Below are 23,863 nucleotides of genomic sequence, written 5' to 3'. Positions count from 1 at the left end.
TGTGTGTGTGTGTGTGTGTGTGTGTGTGTGTGTGTGTGTGTGTGTGTGTGTGTGTGTGTGTGTGTGTGTGTGTGTGTGTGTGTGTGTGTGTGTGTGTGTGTGTGTGTGTGTGTGTGTGTGTGTGTGTGTGTGTGTGTGTGTGTGTGTGTGTGTGTGTGTGTGTGTGTGTGTGTCTCTGGCTGTCAATCTCTCTCTCTCCCACTCTCTCTCTCTCTCTCTCTCTTTGTCTGTCAATCTCTGTCTCCCTCTTTCTGTTGCTATCTCTCCTCTCTCACTTAGTTAACTGACTGACTGACTGACTGACTGACTGACTGACTGACTGACTGACTGACTGACTGACTGACTGACTGACTGACTGACTGACTGACTGACTGACTGACTGACTGACTGACTGACTGACTGACTGACTGACTGACTGACTGACTGACTGACTGACTGACTGACTGACTGACTGACTGACTGACTGACTGACTGACTGACTGACTGACTGACTGACTGGGTCTCTGTGCACAGACAGATAATGTTTTCACCATCAGCTGAGCTGGATGCCATGTGGTATGTAATAACAGGCTTTGCATGGGTTTGTGGGTTAATCCAATGTTATGTAAGGCCAGTTCTAATGGCTCTGTGTTTGTGCCGCAGGTGATGGTGTGTAATGGTGTGTGCTCTGACATCCACTGTAGAGTAGACCCAGACGCATACCACGCATAGCTGAGGGAGAATGACTGGCGGTCATTGCAGACTCATATGCAATGTGCAGACACACAAACACACACTCACACACACACACACACACACACATGTACACATAAAACACACGCACATACTACTTCTGTAGGGTGAAAACCTTGTATTTCCAGTTTTGCTAGTTGTCGTGGTTTATTGAAAAAATTGGTTTATCTTTTTTTAGGTTTTACAATCCTATAGCACTCTTTCGGAGGTAAATGGTAAATGGCTGCATTTATTTAGCACATCCAAAGCGCTTTACTATTTGTTCCTCACATTTTACCCACTCACTCACACATTCACACACCGATGGCAGAGGCAACCATGCAAGGTGCCAACCTGCTCATCGGGAGCAGTTAGGGGTGAAGTGTCTTGCTCAAGGACACTTCAACACGTTGCCCGGGAGGAGCGGGAATCGAACCGTGAATCTCTGGATTCCCAGACGACTGCTGTACCTCCTGAGCCACAAGGTCCGACAGCGGTGACACAAAAACACATGTTTGACATGTGTAGACGGAGCACCTGCACCACTAACATACTGATTAGATTAGATTAGATTCAAATGTATTGTCATTATACAGCACAAGTACAGTACAATGAAAATAAGTTGGCATCCAACCAGAGTGCACATGTAACAGTAAAGTGCAATAGTAATATACAGGTGATTAAACTGGGTATAAGTAAATAAATTAGTACTACTGAATAATATTGCTAATCAGATGTACAGAGTTGTAGTATTAATATGTACAGTGATCCAGGTATAAAGACATTATGGTAGTAAGTCATACTGACCAGTAGTGTAACTAGTAAGAGTAGGTAAGTGCCTCTCATTACACAACATGGCTCCTCTTGCTCTATCATTGTACACCTCGCTCTCTCTCTCGCTCTCTCTCTGTGTTTCTTTCTCTCATTATATCCATTCGTCCCTTTGTCTAGTCATTTCAGGTTAACCATGATTTCATGTAGTGTCTACAAACGTTCACTTTCACACTCTCTCTCTATCTCTCTATCTCTCTACTCACTCCTTTGCTGTCTCTCCCTCTCTATAGCTCCCCTTCTGTCTGTCTCTCTCTTTCTCTCTCTCTCTCCAGTTGCTTTCAGCATTGCTCAGGTTTCCGTTGGATCTTAGTTACAGATTAAACAAAGAGTCTCTTGTGTGGATTCTAATTGTCTGGATTGAAGGAAGAATTGGCCCTTTTAACAATGTGGAAACCAAAGCTGCGTGGCCAGCAGGGTTTAACTCCGTCAGATCGTACCTCTTAACACTTTGAGTGCCAGGGACGCGATTTGTCGTTAGTTCATGCCGCCAGTTGAGTGCCAACGACATATAGCGTTTGTTTGTCGTATTCTTTTTTATTAGTGATTTGAATTCATATTTCATCAATCGAGCCTCACGCTAGTGTTGCAGACTCTCTCTGAGCTCAATTGGGAAAATACCGCCCCCTATCGTCTCTCCCTGTGCACCCCATTGGACTGATGGGGGGGGGGGGGCATCTGAAGAGATCCAAGTCTTCGCCGACCCTCAGAACAGCGTGGATTATGTATTTCCAGTACCCAACGCTGAATCAATAAACGCGGTCGATATTTGGAATGGCGATCAGGAATTGGAATAATCTTTTTGGAGAACATCTGATATGAGGTAAGCAATTTATTTTACCAGTTTATTTTGACCTATATATCAACGTGTGCCCTATGTGTGTGTGTGTGTGCGCGCTGATCAGGAAATGAGAGAATATATTTCTCAGATTGCTTCTATAGCGTGCATAAGTACACATATACTATCGATAATCTAGCGTTTATTTGAAAACGATTCATAAATAGGCCGAAAAATGACAACGTTTTTTGTGTATGCCAGAATATTCCAGTAAATGCTGTTTATCACGGAATCTATATATTTTCCTGAAAAACGAGGGCTTTTCAAAATGCTATAAAACGGAAATGAACCGATTAAAAAACAATCCGTCTCGACAATGTTGACTGCACACAAGTCATTGATAAACGACGGGCAGATTAGACACATAGCCATAATTTAAGACAGAGATTATGCGTTCACAACGCTATCATTGAAGTGGGTGCTGGCATTCAACGGCGGTAAGGCGCACCGCATCGCCGGTAATCAAAGTGTTAAGGACTTCTGAGTGGGCTCAATTAAATGATATTTAATTTCCTCGAAACAATCATAATCTGATGGTGTGGTTTAGCCAAAGCCCCTCACGAAGTCACACTACAACACGGTTTAAAAAAAAAAAAAAGGGGGACTAGGTACATTTACATAATGTACGTTGTATGTTATAGCCATAAGTAATATATTTACATTTAGTATCGGCGAAAGTCCAAAACAAAATGCCAGCTAAATGCCAGCTAAAACGCTGTTGCCTTTTAACTTGGACATGCAAACGAAATCATTCGAAAATACAACGTTGCTGTTTTTCCCCAGTGTAACCATGGCCTAACACCCCGTCCTGACATAGAGCGACGTGAGCGAGAAAAAGTGATTTCAATCAGACTATCCTGACCTGCCGCGAGCGACAGCGAACTTAGCAGCGATGTCGTTCCCCCCTCAAATATTTGCTCGCTGTGTCTCTACTCTAGTTGAGTGAATTACGCGGCCGAGTCCCGCCCCTAAACACTTTTTATTGGTCGAGAATCGCAGGCTGCTTTGCCCCTGTGCTTCCAGGTAACACACACAGACACACTCGGACACGCGCCGCCTCATATCAGGACAGTGTCGCGCGCGATTTCGTCTCCAGTTCGCTCGCTCGCTGCCTGTCAGGAAGCGGTGTAAGACACCCACCCACCCTGATACTAACACAGCAATACTATGATGATAGTTTGTTTAACAGTTATGTTTAAGATAGAAGGTTAGGGTTAAGGTTAGTTTAAGGTAACAGTGTGGTTAGGGTTAAGTTTAGTTTAAGGTAACAGTGTGGTTAAGGTCAGGGTTATGGTTTGGGCGAGGCTATCAGAAAAGTATAGTCTTGAGGTAAAGGCACTTGCCTCTCAAGCCAGCGTCCCGGGTTTGTTCCCCAGCAAGGGAACTCAAACGTATTCTAAAAAGTCAAAGTAAAATAAAAAACTATTAGAATATGTAATATATTACTTACTTTTACCTTTTTCACGTGGTCGATAAGTACTTTATTTACATATCTTAAGCGAGATCAGGCTGCCTGACAACAAGTGGAACCAGAACATGTGTGTTTGGGTCGGGCCTGCAGAACCTCTGGCATGTTCCCTGTGGAGCTTCCAGGGGCCCCTGCCCTCACCTCACCCACCTCACCCCCCCTGCCCTCACCCCCCGCCGTCACCTCCCCCACACACACCTCACCTCACCCCTCTGATCTCCCACATGTCAGACATCTGAGCAGTGAACATGCCCTCCTACCTCATAAACACACACAGTCACATATTCACAACCACACACCAACAGACACATTCTGTACACAGACTACACACATACACAAACAAACACACACACACTAACTCACTCACACATATACACACACCTGTGGCTTTGAAGCATGGGTCTTTGTTTAGTTCCTTGCTGTGTTATCTGAGTCAGCTGAGGAGTCCCTGTGGTGACAGAGAGGAGCAGCAGGCCTGGTGCTGGAGGAGGAATCCTCTCCTCTCCTCTCCTCTCCTCTCCTCTCCTCTCCTCTCCTCTGTTCTCTTCTCTGTCTCCCTCTCTCTGTGTGTCTCTCTCTCCTCTCTTCTCTCTCTTGCTCTCTGTGTCTCCCTCTCTCTCTCTCTCTCTCTGATACAAGAACGGGAGTGGTTCTTGTATAGTAAACAGATGGATATAGCAAGCTAGCATAAGGACACATAGTACAACGATAGGTTATGTATATAACCTAGTTATATGAGTACTGGCTAAGCGTCCCGCTCTTAAGCCATACCGAGATATACCTCATCTCATGTACCTAGTGTACTCCATCAACGAATAAAAACCAATACACCCAGCACCTGCCAGGCCCCGCCCTACTGACGTACTATATAGTACTAGGCGTGGTCACCACTCACTCTTCCTCGGAAAATCGTTTCCAAAGAAAAGTTTCCCCAAGGGAACTCAGGGCACGCTAAGAGCGGGACGCTTAGCCAGTACTCATATAACTAGGTTATATACATAACCTATCGTTATATACTCGTACTGGCATCGCGTCCCGCTCTTAAGCCATACCGAGATATGGGGTAGAGCGGACGCGAGGCCCGACAAATGCACCCCCTGAGGACCCGTAAGCCCACATCAGTGAAGCCCACATAATGAAGAGGGTGCGGCAGTCAACTCCACCCGAGTGCGAACAAGAGGGAACTAGAACCCCTTGAACGCACAGCACAGGCGGAACCACGTGTGACACAACACATTGTGGCCCACACCCACACACGCCTGCTACCCCACCAAAGGACGGGAAGCAGGAGAGGTCACAGACCTCAGAACGGCCTGGGAGACAGAACCCCCGGTCATGTCCATGAGGTAAAACCTTACGAAGGGACCCGGTGAGGACCATGAAGCCGCAGCACAGATGTCCTCCACCGAGGCCCCACCCAGGAGAGCGGCAGAGGCCGCCACCCCACGAGTGGAGTGCGCCCTGACGCCCTCAGGGGGAGCCAGCCCAGCCAACGTGTAGCAAAGGGCAATGCCCTCGCACAACCAATGGGACAGGCGCTGTTTCGACAGTGCCTTACCAGCACGAGAGCCACCGTAACAGACAAAGAGCTGATCGGTAGCCCTGAGGCCCTGAGTACGGCTGAGGTAACCCCCAAAGCCCGGACCGGACATGACAGGTGAAGGCCCGCCTCCAACTCACTAGCGTGAGGAGGCGGATGAAACGCCTGAACCATAATATCCCTGGAGCGGAAAGCACTCCGGATATTTTTAGGCATGAAGGCTGGATTAGGCCGCAGAGTGGCACCGCTATCGGAACGAAAAGACAGGCACTCTGGCCGTACCGAGAGAGCACAAAGCACACCCACGCGTTTAGTGGAGGTGATGGCCAGCAAGAACGCAGTCTTGAACGACAGCCGTTCCAACAGCGCTTGCTCAAGAGGCTCAAACGGGTCCAAGGACAACCGACCGAGGACCAATTGAAGATCCCAGCTCGGAGCCAAAGAGCGTTTCACCGGCTTAAGGCGTCGAACGCCAAGCAGGAAACGCTTCACAAGAGGGTGGCCTTACACCACTCTTGGAAAATACGCCACCTACCCGCGTAACCCGCGATAGTGGAGGGAGCATGCGCGTTCCGGATGGTACCAACCACAGAAGGATCCATCCTCTCCAGACTCACCCTCTCACCAGCCAACCCACCAGCAGCTGGCCCAGCACAGGGAACTAACACAGAGACCGGTGCGCTTGAGAGAGGGCCCGCAATGACCAAGGAACAGGCCATGACGGGATACCAAGAGCTGGATCAGGACCGGGAACCACACAGCTGCGCCCCGGTCCGGTGCAATCAGGATCAAGGACCTGCGCTCCTCAACGTACCCGCGCCAACAACTGACCTAACAGATGTATGGGGGAAAGAATCCCAGGCGGCACGGCATCGGTCCCAGACCTGCCTGACTATGTCCGGACGTAATCCCCACCCGTCAGGGTGAGGACCGCCCCGCGACATTACACCTGTACCCACATTCACCCTGCCGGGGATGTGGAGAGCCCTCAGGCCGCGCAGATGGAGAACGCCCATAGCCAGCCGCCCGGTGCAGACGGGGGGAGCGTACTCCTCCCCGTCTGTCGATATACGACACTGATGTCGTATTGTCCGTCCTGATCAACACCGTTTGAGGACCAGAAGGACCGCTTTCAATACCAACACATTGAACGTAGCGCAGACCGGGCAGCATGGCTTGCCAGCTGCCCCCTACTGCGTTGGCCCGACGCGTCTCCAGCGAGGGAGGCGTCGGTGAAAAACGTGACGTGTGACAGCCTACTGCCCATGGGGACCCCCCTGGTGAGGACCCCAGGCCCTCCCCAGGGGCGAGGTCCCCCAGTACTGACACGGGAACCTTAGCCGCTTCCACTTGCCTCTCACCGGGTCTATTTCCATACTGGAAAACCCACCTCCGTAACCCCCTCCTGGGGTAAAGAGGAGGCCAAGAGGGACCACGGAATGAGCAGATGCCATCATACCGAGCAGGCGTATCACGGACAGAGCCGTAACCGTCCTAGGACGGAACCTCCCGAGCATGTCGACAACATGCTCTGAGAGGGATGCCCATAGCACTCCACCCGTTGACTGGGAAGAGGAGTACTCTACTTCCAGTCTACAGCAAACCCCAGGCTGGTAGGAACCTGCCTGGTACGAGACCTGACGATCCACCTTGACCGCCAAGGACCAGAACGTCGTCAGGGCAGAATACACTTCGTAACCCCTGATGACGCAGAGGCCCCAGTGCGGCCTCCACGCACTTGGTGAAAATGCGGGAAGCCAGAGAAAAGCCGAACAGCAGCCTCTGGTACTCATACGCTAACCCTGCAAAGGAAGCGTAGGTAAGCCCTAGGATGGAAGATCGGGGATGCGAATACGCATCCTACAGGTCTATGGAGGAGAACCAGACCCCCACCTGACAGTGTTCAACAGGTAGGAGACGATCCAAAAAATGCTGAACCTTCCCATGGGACAGGTCCAGCATGGGTCTGACACCCCCCCTCCCGATTTCTCAGGCACCAGAGAACACCGGGAGGAAAACGCCACGACGATGGCTTGCTTCATCCACAGAGATTGGATCTCGTTGACCAGAGCTGTCACTGCTGGTGACCCTGACAATAGGGTCTGTACCAAACCCGAAAACGGGTGGGGTTGTGTAACAAGACCCCGCCTCAGCATTCTCTCCATCCACCTCGACATATGGTAATGCTGTAGCCATATGTGATGACACTCCCAACGCACCCGCCGCTATGTGGCACAGGTCCGCTAGGAACTGTAGATAGGCGGCCCGGTCCCACCCGCTGTGCGTAGCCAACCCTGGACCCGTGCGAGCAGAGCATTACGTGTCGGGACATCTGACCCTGACACTACCCACGAGGCAATCGCACCCAAAGGGGGACCCCGACAGAAAGGGCCAGTTTGATACGGGGGAAGCTGACATCAGTCTAGGTGACAAAAGCACCCCCACTGAACACCCCTCCAGAACATGCTGAGGAGTTGTTCTGCAGCCGGACATGCAAGGTGTGAGGCCCCCATGAGTTCCTACACACCGTAGCCCTGCAGTGATATTACTACCACCCAAATCACGCGCGCCTGCGAGACCACTGCCAATCTTTCAGGAGTGGGAGGCACCAACATGATACCTGGCCTGGCGAAGGCGAGGTCGGGGAAGCCCGCACTGTGTGCCTCAAAAAGGTTTCGAGCCCCCCTGCTGACAACACTTATAATTGACAGATGTAACACCAGGCTCAACCAAACACAGCTTATGGTGTGGGAGCCGCTTGACAGCACAACATTCTCACGGACAGACCCAGGCTCAGCCATCAACTGGGTGTCAGCCCCTGTCCCCATGAGAAGCTTCAACGAAGGCACGCGGCCCGCAGCCAAAGGAAACAATCAGAGCCCCTTTTCTGCTGGTGTTGGGGGAGGGAGTGATCGGAGAGCGGGCTGCTCGCGGCAGGACGGCGACGGCTTGTATATTCCAAGCCGAGCTCATCCAACATGGCCGATCCCTCGGCCGCCAAGGCTGTCGGCCTTGTGGACACCTGTCGATTCAACGCCCAGGATACCTCTGGCGGGGGAAAACATGGCCGCCTGTCGAGGGCCTCGTCATCGCCGCTGACGAGGCCATGCTCTCTTCTTCTGGCTGCGCGGTGTGAGGCGGTGTGGGGCCTAGGACAAATACCGCCCGCGCTCCAGCGGAAGACCAAGATCCTCTGCGGAGAGGGGAGCCCTGAGCAGTTATAGCTTGCGGCTAGGTCAAAGCTAATAACGTCAACAACCTCGCTCGATGTGTCGACGTCGGCTGGCCCTCAAGGCCCCGCCACCAGACACCATTTTTTGATAGAAAAAACAGCAATTCGAACACAGTTACTAATCGCTGCCAATTCCATACCGTGGCGTACAGGCTTTAGCAGCCCACCAGCCACTCGCCGGGCCGACCCACCTCATGGTGTCGGCCGGGCGGGGCACTGTTTCAACATGTCAAAAGCAAAGGACTGATGCTAACACGGAGCACCAGTGGTGGTTGCAACCAGCAACCTCCACTGTGGTGTGCACCATGAAGGGGTTAATGAATAAATGAACTAACACCACGAATATACTGTAGAATGGGCAAGCCCATGCACACAACGTTAAGGGGATGCGGACCAGAGAGAACCAGTCCCGCATTCATTCATAATATTCACAACAGCACACCAGCCCTAGACCTCAGCCCATTTACCCATGAAAGGTAAACAAAGCCCCCCCCCGCAATACTCCCCCAGTAGACACCGATTGACCGTCAGCATGAATGGTTGAGAGGAGGGAAGACTGTAGTATAGACAGACATTCCCGTAGCAGGGAGACAGAACAGAAACAGTAGCCCAATATAGCATAGCGTTAGCCGCACGCTCCAGGATAACAGGGAAAACAACAACGTTTACCCAGATATCCCGCCGCTTGCGCCAATACACAACTCGGTTGTCTCTCGGGACAACTCGAGCACATCACAAACGCCAGCATTGTCATGCCTAGTGACATCCCACAGCGGGGAACAGTAGAACAGTGACCCAGCATTTATAGCATTTAGTATTAGCAGCGCGCTCCAGGACAGCCTGGGAAACGTCCACCTCAGAGGGACGTTTACCCAAACATCCTGCCCCTGGCGCAGATATACAACTCACAACAAGCAGCATTTACTAACACCAGCGATAATGCCTAGTGGCGCAAGTCCTCCCTTGTGCGAGGTAGCTCGATAGCTACACCTCACACGCTGTCCCTCTGTCTGCTGTCAACAAGACAAGGAGACTACAGAACTCGACGCTGAGATGCATCGAAATGCATCCCGCTGCAGAGTCGCAGAACCCATACGAGCGCCGCCAGAACATGCCGCGAAGATTTCAGGGGTAGGCAAATCTTCGGTAAGCACTCAACCTAATTTCTCTAAACTTTTCATATCAACTAGTTGCATAGGGTGCACGCATCCGCTATGATGGAAACTAAAATAGAGGAAGAGTGAGTGGTGACCACGCCTAGTACTATATAGTACGTCAGTAGGGCGGGGCCTGGCAGGTGCTGGGTGTATTGGTTTTTATTCGTTGATGGAGTACACTAGGTACATGAGATGAGGTATATCTCGGTATGGCTTAAGAGCGGGACGCGATGCCAGTACGAGTATATAACTGTAGATTGTATAGTATAGCATTGTATAGTAGTGTACATAAGACCCAGTGCCTCATCCGTAGCTAACAGTGTATTGCACTATCGCAGGATCTAAGCATGTCTTACCATGCTTTTTGTAAAAATTATGTACATTATACCTGTCTTATTTTTATTACTTGTATTATTGCACAAATCTATCTAAGTCTATTCTCATCCTATTCTTATTACTCGTATCATTGCACAATCGCTGCGCATTTCACTGTATATTTTCTCTCTCTCTCTCTCTCTCTCTCTCTCTCTCTCTCTCTCTCTCTCTCTCTCTCTCTCTCTCTCTTTTTTAAGCTAAATATTTTTTCATATTTCTTTATATTCAGATCTAATTTATTGCCTATATTGAATGTCTTTCAATGTACAGAGCAACGAACCCAGACTGCACTTGTGCGCCAGCCAGACACAAGCCCATATTCCAACCAGCCAGACACAAGCCCGTATTCCATCTGAGAGCAGAGTCGTTCTATACCAAGGGCGAGCGGCAAAGAATAGAACAACAATAAACATTTACCCTTTTTACCCTGCCTGTACCTCCCCTCCCCCATGCTGCAATGACGCCCAAAGGAATATCTTATCTTGTATCTTATGGTTATTAAACACAGAGCAGGGAGCATAACCAACGCTGTCCCTGTATCACCAGTACAGACTGAGCTACTACTAACTACACTGTCCCTGTATCACCAGTACAGACTGAGCTACTACTAACTACACTGTCCCCGTATCACCAGTACAGACTGAGCTACTACTAACTACACTGTCCCTGTATCACCAGTACAGACTGAGCTACTACTAACTACACTGTCCCTGTATCACCAGTACAGACTGAGCTACTACTAACTACACTGTCCCCGTATCACCAGTACAGACTGAGCTACTACTAACTACACGGTCCCTCAGGCCCGGACTGGCCATCGGGAGCACCGGGAGTTTTCCCGGTGGCCTGGCCTGCACAGATAAAAAAAAAATTATATAAAAAAAAAAGAATTATATATATTATATATTTTCTTTTATTATAATTTTTTTTTTTTGCCAGGCCATTGTTTCTAGTTGTGGCGGTGGCGCGGCGCGATCGTTTTTAGATAACCAGGTGGGTGGGGAACAACCAGGATTTCACTGTCTGCTACAGAGTTGGAGAACTATCTGACTCTCTCCCTCACGCGGACACACACACACACAATGGAGCCGTGCGGCCGCTTGTGATTGGTGGAGGCGGGACCAGGCGATACAACTGATTGACCGTGGAGGCGGCGAATGGAATGGCAGATGGCACACTCCCAAAAGGAGTTGTTAAATCTGACATTACAAAAAACAATATGTGGTGGTTATGATTGGGGCTGAAGTTGAATAAACAATTTATGAAAGAGAGAGTCAAAATAATTCCAAGATAATTTAAAGATTACACACCTTTGCCACATTGGCTACAAACATAATCACTGCAAAGTTATCAAAAAAAATAAGAATCTGATCAGACACAAGGGTTAAGTTGTTGTTCCCTTTCTAATTTCTAATTAGAGAGTACCATTGCTAGTGCCACAACAGTTTTATTTGAGGTTCATAACAGTACATTGTACTAAGCAATTGTTGGCTCATTAGTTTGTGATTCACATGCACTAGAATTCACCAGAATGCAGGAAATTAAGTCTTTGTAACTAAAATTTTCCGGGTGGGGGACCCCCCACTTAAAAAGTGGCCTGATTGGGGCTATATTTCGCGCTATATCTCCCAGTATGAATTATTTCCCCAGTCCGGCCCTGCTGTCCCTGTATCACCAGTACAGACTGAGCTACTACTAACTACACTGTCCCCGTATCACCAGTACAGACTGAGCTACTACTAACTACACTGTCTCCGTATCACCAGTACAGACTGAGCTACTACTAACTACACTGTCCCTGTATCACCAGTACAGACTGAGCTACTACTAACTACAAAAAATCTGATCTGAGTCACATACTGTATGAGCAAACATTTATATTTTGGCCACTCTTTCCTGCAGTGTGAACATAGCCTCCATGTCACCAGTATAGACTGAGCTACAGCTAGATGTAACACTGAATGGCACAGGAAGTCCTTCATTCCGACAGCCATTAGACTCTATAATGCATCACTGTGCCTCACTGCATCACTGAGCACAGGGTGACAGTACAGCCTGGCGAAATTTTTTTACATGTCTCACAATCTTCCTGGACACTTTACACTTAAAATGTTTACACTTAACATTTTTACACATATTACTGTACATTTGACTGTATACTGTATTTCTGTATATTTTTGGCTGTATATTGTATATGTTTATATTTAAGATTTTAGAATGTATAGGCCTATACATACCAGAATGTTTCAGCTAAATGACTAAATGTAAAATGTATATCCCGGACCGTATTTTATTCTTATTTAAAATGTTAGTCCTATTGACTACATAAATGTTTATCGTCGTTCAATGTGAGTGATCTGTAGTGCCGAGTTTCCCTCTGGATTATTAAAGGATTTCTATTCTATTCTATTCTACACCGCTCGCTGCTCGCCCTTGGTTAACCTCCACAGAACGGCTCTGCTCTCAGATGGAATATGGGCCTGTGTCTGGCTGGTTGGAATATGGGCTCGTGTCTGGCTGGCGCTCGGTGCTCGTTGCTCTGTACATTGAAGGGCTGAGTGAATCATAATACATTATGAATTATTGACTAAATGGCTCATGTGCATTTCAAACAGCACTGCGCCAGCAGCGCCAGTAGTTGATTACTTAAGCCCCTTATTTGATGGAAAGGCAGTGAGAAACGAAGAAAGGAATGATTAACCCAAAGGCGGCCAGAACGTCTTGTACAGCAGTGTTATGGCTTAAGTGAATTAATTGATTCAATGTGGAGTCCTGGTGTATTTTGAACCTAATCACCTTTATTGTTATTTTGAAGCTGACATCAGCCATCGGTCATTATCTTTTATTGGCTTTCTCTATTCATGCTGTGATACTGTGATTGTTAGCAGTGTCTGGTGAAGTGTGGTGGTCTTTACTTCTTCAATGTGGAGGTGTATGTGGGGGCGACGGTGGCTCAGGAGGTAGTAGAGTGGTCGCCTGGTAATCAGAAGGTTCCCGGTTGGATTCCGGCTCCTCCTGGAAGCGCGTCAAAGTGTCCTTGAGCAAGACTACACTTAACCCCCAACTACTCCCGATGAGCAGGTTGGTTGGTACCTTTGCGTGGTTGCCTCCACCATCGGTGTGTGAATGTCTGAGTGAATGGGTGAAAGTGAGGCATACGTTGTAAAGCGCTTTGGATAAAAGCACTATATAAATGCAGTCCATTTACCATTGACCATGGAGGTAAATAGGCAGAAAATTATATAGGCCAACAACATCAGCAGGTATATATGCTAACGGGGGCTCAAGGACTTCCAGCGTCAGATGCCAAATGGATTAAACAGGAGCTGAACTGGGCCAATGACGAGCACACAATCTAAACCTTTAGACATAAAGCAATAACGGAAGGCTAGACTACAGGATGTAAATGGTAAATGGTGCATTTAGTTTTATCCAAAGCGCTTTACAATTTGTTCCTCACATTTTTACCCATTCACTCACACATTCACACACCGACGGCGGAGGCGACCATGCAAGGTGGCGGTGCCAACCTGCTCATCGGGAGCAATTAGGGGGTCAAAGACACTTCGACACGCTGCCCGGGAGGAGCGGGAATCGAACCGAGGATTACCAGATGACTGCTCTACCTCCCGAGCCACTGTCGCCCCTATGTTGAGGAAGTCATACAGTCTATAGCTCTAGTCCTGCATAGTAGGCTAGTATAACTTATGTAGTAGCGTAGACACATGACATGTTTTGATGACCATGTGAGTTCTTGACTGCGGTGGGGATCCTATGACAGAAAACTGCTGCTCTGTCTGTCTATCCGTAGTCATTCCACTATAGTGGAATACCTCTTCTTAATAACATTGTCCCTCTAATACACGGTGTACTGAAATGAAAAGTGTAATTACCCACAAATCACATTGTGGGAATTGGCGTTGTATGATACAACTGTGTGGGTTATTGCTATGCAGCCACGTGGAAGAACAGGTGTTGTGAGTAGAGATAGAGAGTTGTTCCACTGCACTCTTCTCTCTCTCTGCACATACGCTGTTTAAACTGCATATTGTAGTAGTGTCTGTGCTAATGTGAAACAGGGTGACACGTGTACCTTGGTGGAATGACTGCAGACACCTCTCTCTCTCTCTCCCTCTCTCTCTCACTATATCTGTGTCTCTCTCCGTGTCTCTCTCTCTATCTGCCTCAGCGGGCAGAGTGTGCTATCGGAGTGCATTATTAGAAGACAAGCGAGGGGCCTGGCCTCAGTGGGGTGTCTGGTTGTGGACTGAGAGCTCCCCCTGCTGGTCGCTTAGAGGCACTCTCTCTGATAAGATAAGATACTGTAAGATAAGATTATTCCTTTGTTGATCCCCTTTTGGGGAAATCCAGGCAGCATGGGGGAGGGGGGAGGGGAGGTACAGGTATGGGCGGGGTAATAGTAGAAAGGCATAAATATTGGCAATCAAATTTGATCTCAATATAGAAATATGAGAAAAATGAATAAACAAAGGTGCAGATGAGGGTCTGTATGCCCTACAATAAATATGGCAATAAAGAATTTGAATCTGAATATATACTATGAGTAAAAGTAAACAGTACACACAAGGTGCAGTATACACAAGGTACCCGGGCCTAACTGGCACGATATACGTCATACGTATATCATCGTATATAGTATATCATTGTAGGCATTGATATGCATCGAATTGAATGCCCTCGAAAACGTCTAGGGTTTCAAATACTTATCTTCATCTACTATCAAAGACAGTAAAAATGCCTGTGAGCACCTTATTATGTATCGATATTCATGTTATCCTCTCTCTCTCTCTCTCTCTCCAGAGGACGTTCTGACGAAGGATGCAGGAGAATGTGCAATATGCCTAGAGGATCTGGTCCAGGGAGACACCATCGCTCGCCTGCCTTGTCTCTGTATCTACCATAAAGGGTAAGACTCTCCCTTTGTGCTTCAGCCTCCATCCAGCTGTAAGGCTACGTTCACACTGCAGGTGAAGTGGCCCAAATCTTTGCTCATAATGTGACTCAGATCTGATTTCTTTCACAACAGCACAAATCACATGGAATCTGATCTTTTCAATTCTGATTTAGGGACACTTTCATATGTGGCCCTAAATCAGATATGGGTCTGATTGTTTTTGCAATGCGACCTGAACAGGCATGTGACTTTCATGCGACTTTTACGTCACTCTAGATTGACATTGGTCCTAATTTTACGTCTATCTTCTTTATTGTTCATTTGCGCATGCAGGTCAGTTCAGGAGCGTGACCGGTTCACACTGGAATCTGATGTTGGTCACATTTAGAAAATAATGTGAACAGTCAAACAAAAAAAATCTCTGGTCTGAGCAATAAGTTACACACATCAAACAAACAATCAAATAAAAGTACAAGGTATGTAATATAGACAGAACAGACAAATGACAGTTAAAAGGCTAGGTGACAGTTGTTAAAAGTAGCGAGGGGGATACATTTTTTACACATTTATCATTGATGGTCAATTTACAGATGTGTATAAGTCACAGTGGTGTGTTGAAAACCTAATTCGAATTGTCTAATTGTCTCTCTCCCTCTGTCTCTCTTCTCTTGCTCTCATCCGTCTCTCTCCCTCTGTCTTGCTCTCCCTCTGTGTCTCTCCTCTGCCTCTCTCCCTCTGTCTATTCTCTGTCTCTCTTCTCTGTCTCTCTCCTGTCTCTCTCCTCCGTCTCTCTTCTCTGTCTCTCTTCTGTCTCTCTCCTCTGTCTCTCTTCTCTGTCTCTCTCCTCCGTCTCTCTTCTCTGTCTCTCCTCCGTCTCTCTTCTGTCTCTCTCCTCTGTCTCTCTTCTCTGTCTCTCTCCTGTCTCTCTTCTCTGTCTCTCTCTCTCTCCTCTGTCTCTCTTCTCTGTCTCTCCTCCATCTCTCTTCTCCGTCTCTCTCTCTCTCCTCTGTCTCTCTTCTCTGTCTCTCCTCCGTGTCTCTTCCGTCTCTCCTCTGTCTCTCTTCGGTCTCTCTCCTCTCTCCCTCTCCTCTGTCTCTCTCCTCTGTCTCTCTTTTTACAGCTGTATTGATGAGTGGTTTGAGGTGAACAGATCGTGTCCAGAGCACCCGTCAGATTAAAGGGCCTCACTCCTTTTTGCACAGGTACATTTTCTACAGTATTTGCACTGGATGGATTATTTTATTTGATACGTCCAATATGCTAGAATTACCTTCTCCCCAACACATTGGACCACACTGCCAATATTGTGTCAACCATGATATATCTCAATGTTGTGCGGCTGTGTAGTGTAGAGGTCTAGGCACTCAACTCCCGGAAGTAGTACCTCCGGTCCTGAGTCCTGGTCGTTAGCAATAGTGACTCCTACTGGTCGGTCGGGGGGCCTGTTCAGCAGGGAGGGGATGTGGGGGAGATAGTGTGAAATAGTATATTTCACAGTAGTATATAGAATATATAGTAATTATTATATAGAAATAGAAATGAGAGATAGTCTACACCCTCCCCAGACCGACAGTAGGGCAGCATGTGGTAGTCTACACCCTCCCCAGACCGACAGTAGGGCAGCATGTGGTAGTCTACACCCTCCCCAGACCGACAGTAGGGCAGCATGTGGTAGTCTACACCCTCCCCAGACCGACAGTAGGGCAGCATGTGGTAGTCTACACCGTCCCCAGACCAACAGTAGAGCAGCATGTGGTAGTCTACACCCTCCCCAGACCAACAGTAGGCCAGCATGTGGTAGTCTACACCCTCCCCAGACCGACAGTAGGCCAGCATGTGGTAGTCTACACCCTCCCCAGACCAACAGTAGAGCAGCATGTGGTAGTCTACACCCTCCCCAGACCAACAGTAGGCCAGCATGTGGTAGTCTACACCCTCCCCAGACCGACAGTAGGCCAGCATGTGGTAGTCTACACCCTCCCCAGACCGACAGTAGGCCAGCATGTGGTAGTCTACACCCTCCCCAGACCGACAGTAGGCCAGCATGTGGTAGTCTACACCCTCCCCAGACCGACAGTAGGCCAGCATGTGGTAGTCTACACCCTCCCCAGACTGACAGTAGGGGTAGCACAACGACCAGGAGGGAATTGGCATGAGAACTAAATTGGGGGATGGGATAAAGCATGCATTTTTTTTAAATCATCATAGTATGGCATGCTTATATTCATGTTTTACACTTGAATTTTCAGTGTCAGATAGTTATCAGTATCTTGGAGGCGGGCTCTATTCACCACCTCTGACCCTACACCTGATGACGCACCATGGGCGGGGCAGTGGCACCACTACACTGTCGTGTCAGGCAAAGGAAAACTGACACTGTAGACTTTGGCTAGACACCCAGAATGCCTTGCAGTCCAAGAAAGACTGGCCGCGCCCCAGCAAGATGAGCACCCAATCGGAATGCTTTTAACGCATTCGTACTACGGTCATAGACCCTTTTTTTTTTTAAACTTAAATTTGTATTCAACATTTATGGACATACAACATAACATTTATATTGACATCCATAGCATATCGACATACATATACGGGTACATTCATGAAATTAAATATAAACATACAATAAAAGAACACTGTTAAACAGACCTAAATAATAAAGTACAAAAAAAAACATAAAACAATTGTCATACCCAACAGAAATAAAAATAGAAAAAACTAACTAAAGCAAAGGTGTGTGACACAGGTTCAGAGACCCTCCTTGAACCTCTTTCCTCCTTTACCCTTCGCCCTCTTGTGTTGCATTTGGTTCCTCCTCTGTGATGTCGTTTTCGTTCCCCTTATAATCCTCCCACTTTCCCCATCTTTCCCCAAATTTCTCTTCCTGTAGCCTCAGCATGTGTGTTATCCTCTCCATATCCTGTATCTCCTCTACTATTCCTACCCATTGTGCTACTGTCGGTGGATCTTCTTTGTACCACAGTCTCGTTATTGCTTTTCTGGCCGATATCAACATTATCTTTATTAAATACTTGTCCCCCCCTTGTATTCCCTCGTGCATCAGGTCCCCTAAGTAAAGCACCAGTCCCGTTTGTGGTAACCCGTATCCTAATATTCTGGTCATTGCCTCCCCTATCTCCTCCCAATACCCCTTCAGCTTCTGACATCTCCGGAATATGTGCGTGTGATTTGCCCCCTCCTTCCCACACATCCTCCAGCATGTCCTTTGTGTTGGTGCATACTTTCCCTTCAACTCTGGGGTTATAAAGAATCTGATTATGTTTTTCCATCCAAATTCTTTCCATACCCTTGATCCTGTAGTTGAGTGCTGCACCTCGCATATGTTACCCCATTCCTTCTCTGTTATTTCTATCTCTAGTTCTCTCTCCCATTTCTCCCTTATATAATCGGTCGTGTGTCCCTTGCTGTTCATTATAGCCCGGTACAGTGCTGATATTACCCTTCCTTTCCCCCCTTCGTATGCCCATACTATCATCTCGATTATTCCATTCTGTTCTTCGTCCTTGTCTCCTCTTATTTCTTTATTGTAGTAATCTCTAACCTGTAGATATCTGAAGTAGTCCCTGTTTTCTAGTCCAAATTTCTCCTTTAATTTTTGTAGGGTCTGCATTTCCCCCTTCTCTATCATTTTGCATATCGCTGTTGCCCCCCCCCCCCCCCCCCCTTTCCCACCTTCTGAATCCATGGTCCAACCTCCCTGGCTTGAATCTCTTGTCATGTGCTACCCATCTCAGAACCCCTGACTGCTTCTCCAATTTGTGTGTTTTTACTACTCTGTTCCATATAGTCAAGGTGCACTTTGTGATTGGATCTAACAGTCCCTCTTTTTCCTTGAATAGTTCCCTATCCCCCACCAGAGCCTGTACCTTGTATCCCTCCCCTTCTTTTTCAATGTCTTTCCATCTGGCCTCATATCTGTCGTTACACCAGCACGTCACTGCTCTCAGTTGTGCTGCATAATAATAGTCTTGTAGGCTGGGTACTGCCATCCCTCCCTTTTCCTTTGGTAGTTGGTGTTTTATATCTGACCCGTGGTCTTCTCCCCGCCCATATGAACCTCGATATCAGTCTGTCCCACTCCCTGAATTGGTTCTGTGGTATTTGTATCGGTAGTGACTGAAACAGGTATAGTAACCTTGATAGTATGTTCATATTAATGACCTCTATCCTTGAATTGAAGTTCAAGGGCATTACTGTCCATCTCTCTAAGTCTCTCTTGATGTTCTGATTTATCTGTGTATAATTCGCCTCAAACAGTTTCCCCACCCCTCTCGTGATGTTCACCCCTAGGTATTTAATCTTGTCCATGTCCCACCTTATCCCGTACTCCTCCCTAATTTCCATCGTTGGGGTATAGTTCCATGCTAATGTCTGTGTCTTTGTCACGTTTAGTTTGTATCCTGAGTAGTGGCCGTATTCCTTCAGTAGATCCATCAGTGCCGGGAAGCTCTTGTCTGGTTGCCTCATGTATACTATCACGTCGTCCGCAAATTGGCCTAGTTTGTATTCCGTTCCCTTTATCTTTACTCCCTTGATGTCCTCGGTCTGTCTGATCAGTTGTGCCAGTGGTTCTATGAAAACGGCAAAGAGCGTTGGTGAGAGACAACATCCCTGTCTGGTAGCCCTCTCTAATCTGATTCTATCCGTCAGGCTGCCATTCACCTTAATTCTCGCTGTCGGCTCCTGATATAGTGCCTTGATCATCTTCATTGCCCTCCCGTTTAGCCCGAATTTCACCAGCGCCTTATATAAAAATGCCCAACTCACACTGTTGAATGCCTTTTCTGCATCTAGGCTAATCAGTACCGCACTACCACCTTGTTTTTGTATCTCCTCCACTATGTGTAATGTCTTTCTCACGTTGTCCTGTGTCTGTCTCCCTTTAATGAATCCAGTCTGATCTTCATCTATAATGTCTGGCATAAACGTCTCGAATCTCTTTGATATTATTGATGTATACATCTTATAATCCACGTTGAGTATGGACACAGGTCTGAAACTACTACATAATTCTCTATCCTTCCCTTCCTTCGGTATCGTGGTGATTACGGCTTCCTTCCACGAGAGAGGCATTTTGCCCTCTTCCATCGTGTGCCTGAATGCCGCTCCTAACATGGGCGCTAATTCTGCTCTAAATGTCTTGTAGAATTCCGATGGGAATCCGTCTCTCCCCGGAGATTTGTTGTTTTTAGCTCTACTAATAGCCTCTTCCAGTTCCCGTTCCGTAATTATTTTATTTAATTCTTCATTCTGTTCTCTCCCTATCGATGGTAACTCCAGCTTCTCCAGAAAAGTGTCTATTTCCTCTTCTCACGCTGCCTTTGGCTGTGTGTATAGTGTCTCATAGTATTCTCTAAATGTCCTCTCTATTTCAGCTGGGTCCCTCAATATTTCATTAGTCTTTGTATCCCTTATTGTGTGTATCGTGTTTAACTTCTGTTGCGTCCTGATCCTCCTAGCCAACAGTCTGGTCGCCCTTGGTCCCCCTTCATAGTACGTCTGTTTCATAAACCTCGCTTTCTTTTCCATTTCCGTCAATAATTCCCTATTTATCCTGGCCTTTACTTCTTTGATTTCTCCGAGCGTTTCCTGTTCTTTCGATATCTGGTGTCTCCCCTCTAGATCCTTCAGCTTCCCTATCAGATTGTGATATGTCTCCGTTCTGGCCTTCTTCAGTAGTGCTGTTTTCTCCATCAATTTCCCCCTTATCACCACCTTCAGTGTGTCCCATAGAATGTTCGGGTCGACCTCCCCGTTGTCATTTTCCTCCTTATACCTGGCTATCTCTTCCTTAATCTGACTCACCACCCCCTTGTTATTTAATATTCCCACATTCAGTCTCCAGATCGTGTTCCTCCGTCTCCCCTCCAGATCTACTGTCAGATATATGGCACTGTGATCCGATATGTCCGCTACTCCTATTCTGCTCTCCCGCACCCTGTAACTGTCCCCCGTCGTCATCACAGGGTTCGTACGGGTGCTGGAATTCCTTGAAAATGCTTGTATTTCAATGTGCTGTTTTCAAGGTTTTAAATGTGCTTGAATTGTGTATAAAGTGCTGGAAAGTTACTGAAATTGTAATTGCACTTTATACTTTAATAATAAATCGCTATCTGACTGAATAGTTTGGTTTGTTTAGACAAAGAAATAAAATAAGTCGGAGCGATTCGAGTGAGCCTATTTTGCAATCGCCTTTCACGCAAAATGAAATGTGGCTCGGCTCTACCCGTAGTGTTTTTAGCTGTGCCATCTGAGAACAGCGCGCGTGTGTGGTGGTCAAAATGCCGGGAGGCGCCGTTTTAATGAGCTCTGGCTCAAAAATATCAAATATAAGTCATGGTTGAAAAGAGGAGAACATGCTCGAGTAGCCGTCTGCAAAATATGCAGAAAGGACTTGAAGATTTTTACGATGGGGAGAGTGCACTTTCGAGCCACATGCAAGGTGAGCTAATGGATCATAATATTAACGTGTCTCAGCCTGGCTCGACACTAGTACAAGTGCTCCACACCGGTCTCCGTAAATGTTAGTTTTAAAAATACCAATTCAATAATCGAAATAGTCAAGTAACAGGCAGAATACACTATTGGAATTACAAACTTGTGTTTACCGGACTCTGTTTTCACCGCAGTGTTTTGAAATACGCAGCATGTAGCAAAGCCTTAACGTTAGGCGAATCAACGTTAGCTAATTTCCTTTCACTTGTTGTGTATTGAAATGGTATTTTATTTTTATAACGGAACATTTACGGAGACTGGTGTGGAGCAGTTGTACTATGTGTATGTCATAAATGTTATGATGAATTGAAAATGGGGGACCCTGGTGTAAACAAGACGAAAGTATTGCTCTGGTCTGCATCCCCTTAACAATTGTGTGTATTGAGCCATAGTGTATTGTACCCATTCTGCAATCTGTTAATAACATTTTTCAATCAAACGTGACGAGCCAGGCCAATTTTAGCATGTTTATTTATGGAATATGCAATCTAACAGCTAACGTGAACTTTACAGTTAATTACATGGATAATAATGTAGTTAGTTCATTCCAGGCCATCATTAGGCTCTAAAATTCATAGGCAGTAGCCTATAAATGAAAATGAAATATACATTTATAATATCATAATGATCCATTTAGATTAGATGTCAACATTAAACAATAAACACTCTTAAAATTAAGTGCAACCAGTGAGATTAAATTAAAACACTTTGTTTTATTTATAACATGATGTTGCTCCTTTTTATTTAGGCAAGAAGCATCAAATTCTGATGAAAGCAAGACTAAATCCAGGTCCTGCATTAGTGGATTATTTCCAGCAGACAAGCAATGCATCAAGCAGCACAGCTACATCCACATCAACAAGCAGCAGTGTAGTGAGAGCCAGTACAGTGGAAGCAGCCAGTGGAGTAGCTTGCAGTGGAGTTGCCCCTCTACCATCCACAGGCTCATCCAAGAACCAGTCAACTAGCAACACCACAGGCACCATTAAATCATTTGTTACCTCTAATCCAACACTTCAAGCTGAAATATGCTGGGCAACAAAAGCTGTAACCAGCCACTATTCCTACCATTCATGTAATGACATGGGGGCCATGTTTCAAACAATGTTTCCTGACAGTGAGATAGCAAAACAATTTACTTGTGGGGAGAATAAAGTGGCATACCTCACCACATTTGGGATAGCTCCTCATTTCTCTTCCCTGATGAAGGCCAAAGCCAAGAAAGAATCTGGATATGTACTTCTGTTTGATGAAAGTCTAAATCGGGAAATGAAGAAATGCCAGCTTGACATGCACATGAGATTCTGGGATGATAATCATGTAAACTCAAGGTATGACATCTTTTTTCATGGGCCATCACACCGCAAAACAAATACATGAGAAGGTTGAGGCAGTGTGTTCGGATATCGGCTTCCAAAACCTGATTCAGCTGTCTATGGATGGCCCAAATGTTAACTGGAAGCTATTCTCCCTGGCCCAGCAAAACATAGAAGAACAAACAGGCAAGACGATGCTAAATGTAGGAAGCTGTGGTTTGCATATACTACACAATTCCTTCAGAGGAGGGTGTGCATCCACAGACTGGGAGCTAGGAAATGCTCTGTCGAGCCTTAAATGGCTATTCAAAGATGTTCCAGCTCGTAGGGAGGACTATACAGCAGTCACTGGTTCCTCGTCCTTCCCTCTTGACTTCTGTAGTCATCGATGGCTGGAAAATGTGGAGGTGGCTGAGCGTGCACTAGAGATTTTGCCTTCTCTGAAAATGTACATTAATGCAGCCAAAACGAAAATGGTAACGGAACCATCTACTAAGTCTTTCAAGACTGCTCAGATGATTGTTCAAGATGACCTCTTCCCAGCAAAGCTCAACTTCTTTCTAATTTTTGAAGTTATACCAGACCGACAAACCCATGCTGCCGTTTATGAGTGTGGATCTCACCAATATGCTGAGGAGTCTAATGGAGAAGTTCATCAAGCCCAGTGTCATGAAGGACGTAACTACCACAGTGAAGCTTCTCCAAGTTGATTATGCTGACCCAGTCAACCACATGGATGTCACCAAACTGAGTGTGGGATTTGTCACAGAGCGAGCTCTGCAGGAGCACATGAAGAAGAACTCAAATGCTGAGAGGCTGAGGCTGGAGTTCAGGCAGAACTGTAAGGTGTTTTTGCTGAAGATGGTCTCCAAGCTTTTTGAAAAGGCTCCACTCAAGTATCCTCTTGTTAGAAGCATCTCTGTCCTGGATCCTAGGGAGCTCATCAAGAGCAAAGAGAGAAGCACCC

The 23,863-nt window shown here is 46.8% G+C and overlaps 1 protein-coding gene across 1 annotated transcript in view; it reads left to right on the top strand.

Annotated features, from left to right (window-relative positions):
• znrf2b (zinc and ring finger 2b) overlaps window positions 1-23,863 on the top strand; it is a gene marked incomplete at its 5' end in the record, with an annotated part of 254,151 nt that overhangs the window by 222,857 nt on the left and 7,431 nt on the right. Inside the window, 2 exons of the mRNA XM_084335733.1 lie at window positions 14,974-15,079; window positions 16,188-16,269. Coding sequence (XP_084191859.1) covers window positions 14,974-15,079; window positions 16,188-16,245 — 164 coding nt within the window. The 3' untranslated portion in view covers window positions 16,246-16,269. The remainder of the gene's footprint in view (window positions 1-14,973; window positions 15,080-16,187; window positions 16,270-23,863) is intronic.

The sequence above is a fragment of the Notolepis coatsorum genome (genome assembly GCF_963971535.1).
Source record: "Notolepis coatsorum genome assembly, chromosome: 19".
Lineage (NCBI taxonomy): Eukaryota > Metazoa > Chordata > Actinopteri > Aulopiformes > Paralepididae > Notolepis > Notolepis coatsorum.
The sequence above is the reverse complement of the archived record's forward strand: the minus strand, read 5'-3'. Positions and strand labels throughout refer to the sequence as shown.